Source organism: Perca fluviatilis, chromosome 12, assembly GCF_010015445.1.
Source record: "Perca fluviatilis chromosome 12, GENO_Pfluv_1.0, whole genome shotgun sequence".
Taxonomy (NCBI): Eukaryota; Metazoa; Chordata; class Actinopteri; order Perciformes; family Percidae; genus Perca; species Perca fluviatilis.
The window spans coordinates 8,184,539-8,196,572 of NC_053123.1; the positions used below are offsets into that span (position 1 = coordinate 8,184,539).

The 12,034-nt window shown below is 41.9% G+C and overlaps 1 protein-coding gene across 5 annotated transcripts in view; it reads left to right on the forward strand.

Moving 5' to 3' along the window:
- Window positions 1-12,034, forward strand: part of hdac4 (histone deacetylase 4) — a 145,199-nt gene that overhangs the window by 13,839 nt on the left and 119,326 nt on the right. For all 5 annotated transcript variants that reach the window (XM_039817948.1, XM_039817949.1, XM_039817950.1 and 2 more), the window contains exon 2: window positions 7,385-7,647. In XM_039817948.1, coding sequence (XP_039673882.1) covers window positions 7,626-7,647 — 22 coding nt within the window. In that variant the 5' untranslated portion in view covers window positions 7,385-7,625. The remainder of the gene's footprint in view (window positions 1-7,384; window positions 7,648-12,034) is intronic.

A 12,034-nucleotide genomic window follows, 5' to 3' on the forward strand; every position in this document is an offset into this window, starting at 1 on the left:
GTAATAAATAAAGGGAAGTTGAGTGGGCTTTTGTTATTCACAGTACTTGGCACACTGCATGGAAAGATGCTACTTCCTGCTTTTTATTTGACTTAGAATATCTGGCCTTTTGTTGCCAGGGTAACAACACATGGGTGTATGGTTGTCCATTAAAATCAACGTGTGTGTGTGTTGTGTGTGTTGTGTGTGCATGCGTGCGTGTATTATCACTGTGTCCTTTTTGTTACTGAGGTATAGGGTTGCACGATATTGACAAAATGTGATATTGCGATATCGGTTATGAATATTGCGATATCAATATTAATTTCGATATTTTTTAAACATGTAAAATTACAAAAGTTATGGGAAAACGCATCAAAATAGATTCATAACAAATTAAACCAGTTTTCTTACAACACAAGGTTTATTGTCATATTAGTCATTTAGTCATTAGTCATTAGTCATGAATAAATAAATAAGGACCATGTCTACAGAACAGGACTTGTTTTACTGGTTGGACAGAATAAAATATATAAATAAAGAGAACAGGACACAACTTTTCTTTCGCTTCTCTGATTCGTTCCATTTTTATTTATTTATTTATTTATTTCTTCACTTACGCTATCACTCTGTTGAAATATGCACACCCGTCACATGGTACGCTCCATAGGGTTTGTCACGTAGTGGACCCCGTGCGCTGACGTGCACTAACATGCCCAAGCGGCACGGTAACTGGCCAATGAAACCTGATCATTACAGCGTTTTAAGCGAGCTCTAAATCAAACACAACTAAGCCACACAGGCAACGGACGGGACGCAACGCTCCACAAAATCATCAAAATATTGCATACTAATCGCTTTCAATATATTGGGATAACGCTATTGAGTCGATATATCTTGCACCCCTACTGAGGTAGTTGACAGTCGGTCAAACTAAAAGACTGCTCAAATGTAGAGAAGCAGTGAACACTACCAAGGGCAAAAAGTTATATAATTAAGTGTTTGAAGGTTCACTTAAGATTCCACAGCTCCCATTTATATATCAACAACAGACAGGGCTGGTCCAAGTGCTTCATCATGGTATGCCATGTTTGATACCAATACTTTTAATCCCAAATCCCACATTTCTCTCCAGGGCTTGACTAGTCCAAAAAAATGACCTCCTATGCCTTTTACTAAGCACTTTTCCTTAACCCCGATGGAAAACATCATGAGGTCAAGGAAAGATGTGAAGGAGAATCCATAAAGATAATTGGGTGCAAGGAGAATCCGACCGCATTGAAGCACCTTTCCTTATCACTTAGACAATTTTACCGGCTCTTATTGCAGATATCTCTGTCTTTATAAGTTTTTATAAATAATGTTTTTGTTTTTTTATCGTGTACTCAAGCAAATATCGATCAAACTGGTGTTGGTTTATTCATTTTAAGGATGACCTCTGTTTTTGTAGGTAATACATTTCAGCTTGTCTGCTGCCGGTAACTTCTACAGATGATGCAGAGAAAATGGATTTTCAGTCGTATTGTTGGTGTGAAATACACATTCTCCATTGTGTATTTCTGCAGAGCTTTGTTGATATTGAACTGAATTTTACCTTGCATTGCAGAGTTGAAGAAAAAATTAATCGGTTGATAATTTGTACCAAAGCTTTAAAATGCAAAACAAGCATCCAGCAGATTCCTGTATTACAAATGTATTTTAAAGTGACTTCATTTGGAAGAATTTGTATGGGAGGTCTTTGACTTCATAGCATTTTTGCACAACTCAAGTGACGGGTCTCAGGCATAGTCACAATGGCCGTGTTAAATAACGTTATTTGCTTGCCACTATGACATATTCAGTTCTATCAGGCAATCTTACAAATAAAAGTTTATTTACATGACAATACAGCCCTGCAGAATAGTTAATGTTTAGAGAGATTACGGAGTGATGATAGCAGACATTTCTCCCCAGAGACGACAGTAGTAGAGTCGAGGGCCTACAGGTGGATGCTGCTCTGTTCCATGGCTATACTCTTAACTGTGCCCAGACTGTCAGAGCTCCAAATCAAGGAAAACAATCCCCTTGTGCCACTCGATGCCTGTGGTCCTCATCTTGTCCCCCGTCCAGCTGATAGATGTGATGTCCTGCGGTCGTAGCCGGCCTTGTTCACTTGCAAACATGAACGAGCAGCAGACAGTGTTGTGTTACTGCTGGTCCTTTCATGCCACATAGGGTGTCACTTTCTCTTCTCAAACGTGTGCTCCCTCACTCCCCTCTGCCATGCTTCTCCTGCTTACCCACTTTTACTCTCATGTCACCCGTGTCACACTGACTTAAAACCTCGCTCCTTCGAAAGGAAGGTTCAGTTTGGCACAGTCATGTCGTCAATTGAACCGGCGACAGCATATCGCAATATTCTGTCCCTGCCCTGTCAGCAGCGTGATGCAATGATTTTTCTTTCCCCCAGATTCCAGTTGATTCTTTTAATGCTAGTATCACTCACTGTAAAGACTCTACACCTCAACTATTTTTTGCAGACAACAAAGAAAAATCAGGAACATGTCAATCAATAGCGTACTGGCGGTGCTGCTAATCCCATTTGCCAGCTGAATTATTCATGGTCAATTAGGGCTGAGAGGCTGAAGCTGTCTTCGTGGCACAAGTGCATTTCCAATGATTCATTTCATGAGCTACGCAAGGGGTCTCTTAATTGTTGTTTACTGCTTGCTACCCGACCACATGTTATTTTTATGCCATAGTGATTACTCCCGGCAGCGCTCAGAGTGCTTGGGAAATGAAGTCCATTATGGGGTCCTGAGAGCTGTTTTCCTGTCAAGCGCCACGAAACCTTTCCAGGTTCAAACTTTGCCGCACGAGAACAATAAATCTCATCCAATCTTAAGTGTCGGTCGGTGGAAATGAGACGCGATGAAGAGATGCAGGTGGTGTCTTATTTTCTTTTTTATTTAAGGTTATTTTTTTTGCCATTTTAGGCCTTTATTTGTATAGGACAGCTTAGACTTGAAAGGGGAGAGAGGGGGGGGAATGACATGCAGCAAAGGGCGCCCGCTCTACCTGGTGAGCTAACCAGGCGCTCAAGGTACACCTGCAGTGTTTGTACAAAGATTCCTTTTTTAATAGCTTCCCTGAAGAACAGTTCAAATTGCAGAGACGGTGAAATCATGACAGGAACATTAAAAAGCACAGCTGACCAGTGCCACAAACTGCAGGTTGATGGCGTCAGAAAAGGCGTGGTTTTGCTTGCGCTATTCATTTTTAGTTTACTTCTTTGTGTGCGCGTGTGGCAAACATAGAAAGGGAGAGCACTAAATGCCATGAGATGCCACACGCCATACACGAGATAGCACAGTGTCACAGCAACACACTGATGTTTGCTTTCCGCTTCCCCTGCACCTCAAAGTCTTTCCATTGAAACTGTGACAGCAACACTGGAGCTCATTCTTTCGTAGATTTAAAAATGTAAGATATCGTAATATTCCTCCAATGATGCCTTTTTATTTCTTTACATTAGACACTAATGAATGAGCTGGGCCTTCGTTAAATTTGCCATTTACTTCAGGGACTGTTTTTCTTCTACGGTAATTTCTGATAAGTGAAGTAAGACCCTGGAGAGCCCTGGCAGTAACGTGTTTCCATGAGATTTTATTTGGCCAGGCAGTGCTTGCACCTTCTTTCCACTGAACTCATTCCTTTGACAGTAATTCAGTTCAACAGCTTTAAAGTAACGGCGACAGCAAAGAGACTGTGTGTATTTGAGAGCACATAAGCACTTTATTGTAGCCTCTGTGGTGTTTCTAGTGACAGATTGCAGCTCTCATTACCACTTGTTTGTGTTCAGCTCTATTGACACCTGTTGATGCACAGAGGTGAGTTTTAGCTTCTGCCTGTTAGTGTTGAATAGCCAGAGGCTTCCCTGTATGTGTGCGTGTTTACATACGGTTTGTGGTTTCGATTGTATAACACACACACACACACACACACACACACACACACACACACACACACACACACACACACACACACACACACACACCAGACGGTATGAAAGGTTTTCTTCCTCTTTCTCTTCTGTTAATGACTCTAAAGGTAAGTCTTACTCCGAGTCTCCACCAGGCGCGTCTGTGCTGCCTTCCGGTTTAGTTCCATCCTCCGCCACACGCCATACCAGAAGTGGTGCGTCCCGCTGCCCGACTTGCAGATTTTATTGTCCCTACAAGTACAGTACAATCTCGTGTTTGTTAAGCTATTTATATCTACCTTCCACTCCAAGCACTCCTGTTATTAAACTCCATGTCTTCTATTTTCTGGTGTTGTCCATAAAAAAAAAAAAATTGTTAGAGATGTTATAAAAAGATGTTATGTCGTATTATGTTTTTCCACCTCCAAGGTGAATCTCGGTGGTGTTGTAAAGGAGACATTTAAGATATTGGTGTCTTATGGTGAATTGATTGAATACTCAAGCTGTTTCACTTCCTACCAGGCTGTCCAAACCGCCCGCGGCTCGCGTGAGAATAGACCTGGCGTGTATCTTTAGCGGAGAGCCGCTTCACGCACGCTTCTGGGACGCGCCGTGGCGCCGCTGGTGGAATATCAAGCATTGACTTGAATGGCAGCGATTGCTCGCAGGGGTCGCGGCACCTCCGGAACACAGCGCAGACGTGCCCCGGTGGATAATAGGGGCAAAGGTGCCGAAACACCAAGCAAATGGCAAAGAACTGGTGGCTGACGAAGGCCGACTGTTTCTAAGACCTTGGGGTAGCTGTAATATAAGTGGAGTGACGAAATTCTAACTGTAAATCTACTCTAGTTATGCCGAAAGTGTAGCTAACTAGCCACGGACACTAGCAGCTAATGAAACCCCTCATTGTCACAAAAATGCATTAAATTAAAATCGGACACAAGCGTTAGCTTTGTAAGACCTTGGGGTAGCTGTAATATAAGTGGCGAGATGAAATTCAAACTGTAAATATACTATAGTTATGCCGGCAGGCGGCAGGCGGCCAGCTCCGCGGAGCCCTGAGCCACAGTAGTCCAGTAACCCAGAAACGGTGACTTTGCCCTGGTTATGGAGCCCAGGCTTTCTCGTCAGAGTGTGTGGAGCTCCTAAAGTCCGACACGTCTTACCAAATTTGCAATTAGTCATCAATTTTCGTAAAACGGCCCATATTTGAGCTTTATATAGTTGATTTCTCGCATAAAAAAGTCTCAGAAGTGAATTTAATAACAAAATAGCAGACAAACAATGTATAAAATTGCACTGTCTCGTCTCCAATATATGTGTATGTGGTTCGCTCAACCAATCACCGCGCAGCTCATCTAAAGGTTCATGAGCATACCATATTTGGAAGAAAAGCTCTTCTTCCAAATAGGGCCATATTCACAGGGTAGTTAAGGGCCCATAAAATAGCATTCGGGCCACTTTCAGCCCAACCAATGTTACATACCCTATTAGGAGACCTTAAGGAACCGTGTGAAATACCCCATATAATCATTCTATCACCCCTTTAATTAGTTTCTCAAGAACATTAATTTATGTTTGTAGCATTTGGATTTCACTGTTACACCACATTCAAATACTTTGCCTGACTGTGTGGTAACATCACAGACAGTGACTTGCAGTGCTAGCAGTTACATTTCAATTATGTAAACAAGCTGTGATCTTAGTAAATCCAGATGGTCCAAACGAAACCATATTTATTTGATAAAAACAAGTACTTGGAGAAAACAAGGGCTGTTTATCATCACTTCTTTTTTCTCTTGCCCACGATAAACAAACTATTTTTTTTATTAACAACAGAGGTTATATTTCTAATGAGTTTTAATATATTTTCTGTACTCATAACAACAGAACAATTTTCACTGCAATTTAATTTCAGTGATTTCACTGTTGTTGTTGGCTGTGACTTCTCTCCTGTGGTTGGCAGGGATTTATGCATGGGCATATAGGGTCATAGAGACAAACTTCATTACGAAACAGTTTCTTTGAAGGCTGGTGACCTGCAGGGGTCCGTTTTCAGAAAGCAGGTTTAGTGAAAACTCTGAGTTTGTTAACCCTGAGATGAGGGTAACTCTGGGTTTTCAGTTTCAGAAAGAGAGGGAACTTAACCTTTGAGTCTGTTACTATGGTAACTGAGCCTGTGAACCTAACCTGTCGGGAGCAGGTTTTCTTCAAGAAACCTCAAGTTTCTCTCAGTCTCCTCCCTCTGATACAGCGCTCTTTCATTTCCTCATTCATCCATTCATTCATTCATTCAGTCTGTATCAGACGCATTTTAGCGCAGTTTAAAAAAAACAAACAGTGTTGGTTTATTAACTGTGTTAGGCAGACTATAAAACTTTTTTTTTCTCAAAACATGGCATTTCCTTTTGTCGATGATCCCGTTGATGAAGAAGCTGTATTACTTCTCAGGGAGTTAAACATATGTCCGGAGATGATACTGAGGACCCGACTATAGATGCATTTTCATCTCCAGATACTAGCCTACCTATTTGAGCGGTATGGTTTTTCTTCCCAGTCTATCGTTATATAGTCTACAGTTATATAGCCTACATAACCTTATCGTCCTCATATCACTAACGTCACCCATCGTGGACAAGCTATTACATCCCAGCACATTCTTTGTGTCGCTTCACATTTTTTTTTAATTTCAAACGGCAGTTTTCTTTACATGGTGATGCGGAGCATATTAGTAAAGCCACTGTAGCAAAGCGCCGTCAGAAGAATGTGACTCGCTCTGAAACGTTTTTTAAACGTTTTTGGAGTGTTCCCTGGACACAAACCAGTGAGAACCATTAAAAAGGAGTTCCACAGTTTTGCAGGTGAATGATGTAAACCCTTTGAAATAAAATATTATGAATTATAATTCTGTTAATGATGGTGCTGCAGCCTCAGAATGGGATTAGAAGGCCTAGGACTTTTTTGCCTGCAGTGTTGTTCAGACTCACTGTACGTGCACATCAGTATTTCCGTTTGTGGTTGTTACCACGGTGAATCGTAGTATCATGGCTCCATTCATGCTGCCTTTTTATAGTGGTGGTGCACGTGCTTAACTCTGAGTGAACCTACTCTGAGTTGATTGAACCAACTCTAATCAGCTGTTCTGGAACCCATCTCAGGGTCAATCAACTCAGAGTTCAGGGTTAGACTCCTGAAACGGGCCCCTGGTCTTTGTTCCCCTCTAGCCTTTTAAAGTACCTCACATGACCTCAGGTAAACACAGAGAAGTTTTGGCTCAATAACTGCGGGGAGGAAATACAAAGTCTACAGGACACCAGCCCTGATTTAGAATATGTCCTGTATGTTTGTTTTGAATTGGCATATGAGCTTCTACCCGGAATTTCCCATGCATATGAAAACACTTCTTTTTTCTTTTTTTCTTTTTTTTGCATCCACCTCTCACAGCCTGACTGGAAGGAATCCTGGCACAACACACCACTGAGGTCTCCACCTGTGGCTTGATGTGATGAAGCCTTGAGAAACAACTGCTCTCTGTCCCCCCCTTGGCCTGGCGCCTCCACCTGGCAGCACCAGCTCGCCTGGCAAACACATGGTGGTCACTGCAGCCACCACGGGGATGCACTGACAGCCTCGCCGCTCGCCTCTCCACCCCTGTCAAGTCTGCCTGGCAACAACAACCATAACCATGAGCTCTCACAGTCGGTCAGGTAAGATGTGAAAAAATGTTGAATTTCACAAGAGGAGCTCTTGTGCTTTTCTGTGCACTTGTAGTTGCTTTGACATGGAAAACCCTTCTGCTATTGGAATACAAAAATAACGTTTGGCAATAGGAGTTATGAGTATATTAATGTCCACTAAATTTTATATGGGTGATGAAGTCTTTGTTTAAGATTACCCTGTGTTCTGTTCGGGGATGTGTTTATAGTGTCTCTAGTGTGTTTATAGTGTCTATAGTGTCTTCTGTATTCATTTTTTCACAGTTGCGCTACGTGTTTTATAAACGAAAATGCTCGGAAAACCACTGAGTTACTAAACAACAAAGCACTTTATCAGGCTTATTTATGCATGCAGTGTTTTTAGGCATTAGGTGTACAGTATATGGCTTAATGCAGTTTCATTCTGAGTAAATGGTTTCCTCTTTTGAGAACCAGAAGACTTGTTCCATTTCTTTGTTCCATTTCTTTGTAAAGAATGGTAAAGAATGGTAACTGAAACCCTGCTTCTGACAAAATCCTCTTAGTTGATGTCTGAGCAAAGTTATTAAAGGCTAATTAGGGGTTTTTGTTTAGCATTTCTTGAAAAACTGACCTTTGAACACTGCAATGTTTATTGTTGAGCCCGGAGGCACAAGTTGAGCTAATTGACTGAGTGTTGCTGCCATTTCCATTTCTCTATTGGGCAAAGCTGAGACATTTTTGTTTTTATTTACAGAGCACAGTAATGTTGAAAAAGTAGATTTGTAGCCTTGCTCCATTTTGATTAAGTTGTTGATAATTGCATGCACCTTGGCGAACAGACCAAACCTCCTGTTTTGATTTAGCATTTTCTACAAGGGCTCTTCAATCTTCTAGAGTAATTGAAAATAGTTGAGTTGAAAGTTGGCAAAGCGACTAACTCCAGCATGTTGCATTGTTTAAACAGCAATTACACAGCGGCGTCTAGGAGAGGGCACGTTTGTCCAAGGATATATTTTTGTAGTCGGCCTAATTGATTTGCACCCGTGCTCACCCAAGAAAAAAAAATAATGCAGAAAAATATGTTCTGCAGTAAATGGGAGTAAAGCTGTTACCTTCAGCTAAATGTCAGTTTTAATTGAAGACGTCGCTGAATTCATATTTTTTTTAACTTGTCAGGTTATATCAAGCAAAGTCTTTTTTGCTGCTTTGTTTGTGTGCATCCCTCTTCTCTACTATACAGTAGGTCTCCATAAAACCATCTAGGGTTAGGTTTAGTCTTAGCCCCTTTTAATGAAAGCAGCAGTAGACCAGTTAAGTACACTCTTTACCCCTGCAATGTATATTGGCTTAAGGAGAAAGTTGCCAAGTCTTTTTTCTTTTTCTTTTTTTACATGTGGGCCATGGTTACACATGGTATGTATTCTTACATGTACTGATGTAGTTACCAGTTCAACTAGAGGTTATGGGTGACATACAGTATATCTTGGTAACTTTGTGATTCTTTCAGATAAATAAAAAGATTTGTTGTTTTTCCTGCATCTCCTGGTCATGTGGGAGTAAAGCTGTTGTTTGATCTGTGCAGTGTTTATGGATTTATAGAAAGGCAGTGGTCCACAAATTCAAGTTTGCTATCATTTATTTAATTCCAATTCATGGTTTTGCACGACAATTAGTTTTTAGGAAATTCCAACAACATTGTAATGTCTGTTGAGAAACTCTTCACACGCATGACAATCATACGGTCTGTTTACTGGTCATACATTATATTTCACAGTAGGTATCTCTTTGTGTGCTCAAAAATGGATTCCCTGGTGTGCTAGACCTTGACCCATGAGGCCGTCTAAAACCCCCTTTTTATTAAAACGCCACCATGGTGCAGATCTTGGTCTTCCTCCTTCTCAACTGCAGAATGGACAAAGGGCCAATTGTGTCTTCCCTTACCCATCATGCTTTGGCTGTCTTGGTCGTATTCATTGCAATGATGTCATAGCCATTGATTAATTGTTGTGGTGCTACTGGTCCTGTGTGCCACAGTGTGGGTTGCTGGCATCACCTTCTTTTCTCTTGAGCTGCGAGTAGAGACATGGTGTTGTCCCAGCCAAAATGGTTTGCGTCAGAATGAATTCTTCTGGTTTCAGGCTATCCAGATAGCTGTGAACTCTGGCACAGGCCAAAGATATCTGGGATTTTCTTCTTCTCTCTCAAATACATTGTGTATGTAAGCGGAACCTTGGAGTGGGACATCATTTATTTATTTTTTTATTTCCCTCCTACTCAGATCTTTCCCAGGCTCTGTCAATTCTCAGTCCTCACAAGTCTTTAAAAATGTCTAAAACAACTTACAATTTTACTGTTGTCAATTAGGAGATATGCTTGTCACTTTCCTATTTCATAGACATCATCTGACTTGCTTGTGCTTCTGGGGCCAATAATCCACTTTTGGAGCAATTTTAAAATTTGTCCCAATCTGAATCCACAGTTGTTAATGTAATCATCGTCATTATCGTCATCATTTCAGGGATTGTTCAGGCGGCGACAGAATTTCCACCGGATGTCCTTCATTTCGGCCGGATGTCCGTTTTCTTTGTGTTGGAATTCTAAACTCCGGTGGATTTCTGAGGACTATGGTTAACTGCTCCTCAGATCTCTGCAGGGTAAATCCAGACAGCTAGCTAGACTATCTGTCCAATCTGAGTTTTCTGTTGCTCGACTAAAACAACTTTTGAACGTACACATGTTCCACCAAAACAAGTTCCTTCCCGAGGCTATTTTGCAGAGGCACCGTTGCTCCGTACGCCGCCCAAGACGATTCCGATTGGTTTAAACTTAAAGAAATGCCAAAAGCACGTTTTTTTTCCCATCCTGGAATGCTGTGTGGACTAACCAGACCCTCCTTCCGCAGCGCTGTGGAGGAAGGTCTGGCAATGCGAGACTAATGTAATCATGACATGTTTTCCATCTCGTTTCATTAAGGAATGGAGCCTTTTTTTTTAAAACTAATTCACAATATTTCAAGTGATGGATAAACATAATCCCACTTTTGGAAAACAGATTTCTTATGATTCATAATGAAGCCAGATTTTCCATACACGACTGTAACACTAAAAATAGGTGAGGGATAGTTCTGTTGAAATGTTGTACTAAGCCATAACTTTCCGACTGCCAGACTTTTCTCCACCTCGAGGAGCTCTGAAATTAGGAATGAAGCTTTCACTTAATTTCACCTCCTGTTAGCAGTCCATTTTTCCCTTGTCGCCCTCCTGTCTGTACAGTATTGCTAAGCCCTTTTCCATATATGACAGATCATCATTTCCCATTCTCAAAACCACCATTTTAGAGCACTGAAGGGCCTTTTGTCTGATTTAAACTTGGGTGGCAAAGGCTGGCATATTGACATGCTACTTGGCATTTTGGAACTGGGTTTATGGCCTTGGAGCCAAAACTAGAACACACACACAGACAAACTCTCTCATCCCGACAAGACCCTCCCCTCCCCTCCGCTCTCCAGCGGCAGTAATCGGTGGCAGGTCCTGGCTGAGGGGGGATCTTGCGTCAATAAAACGTCATGCAGAGCGACTCCCCTGCCTGGAACGCAAACAGAGAGAGGGGCCGTCTGCTGCTGGAGGCCTCGTATAGCTTGTTAAACCCCTCTGAGGCCTGTACAGTCTGACCAAAGAGAAAGCTCATGCTGGGTTTAGTAGTGTTGGTATTGTTTACTAGTCTTGGCGTGATCCCAACCTCTTCATCCTGTATTATTCATGACGATATAGATGCTGGCGGATAGTTGTGCTTTAAGCTATCAGCTTGCAGAGAATCTGCCTTTTTTTTATTTTATTTATTTTTTTGCCTGCTTGTGTGTGTTTGCACAGTGAGACCCAGAATACACATCATACTTTCCCCCCAGTGGATTTAGTCATAGATGGCTGAATGTCCCTGGATAATTCTGCTATTACCGTTCCATCTTGTGAATACATTTAGTTTACGTGCATGTGTGTTTTCATCCATCTCTCCATCCTCCGATCAATTCGCACCCTTCACCATCATGCACATGCAACAAAACTAAAAGAGCAGAGCCCCAGCAGTAAGGGTGTGGGCGAAAGGAAACGCATTACCTTAACTTGCAGGTTTTTAGATTAGCAGGTCGGTATGTGGGGAGCAGGAGAGCAGTTGTCTTGCTGTCAGTCGACCGCAGCAGTGCAGTGTTGAGGTACGGGGTGGGGGCCGCTGGCTGCGAGGAGTTGGTTTTTTAAATAAACACAAGACTCGCACCTCCTCACTTTTCAGAGTCTTATTCAGACCGCTGAGCCATGGCAGATGGTTGTGAATTATTCATGTCAAGTTTTTTTGGGACAAGCACAGCCATGCGTTGATTTTTATCCCAGAGATTACTCAGTAGCAGAGAGGATGGGGAGGGATG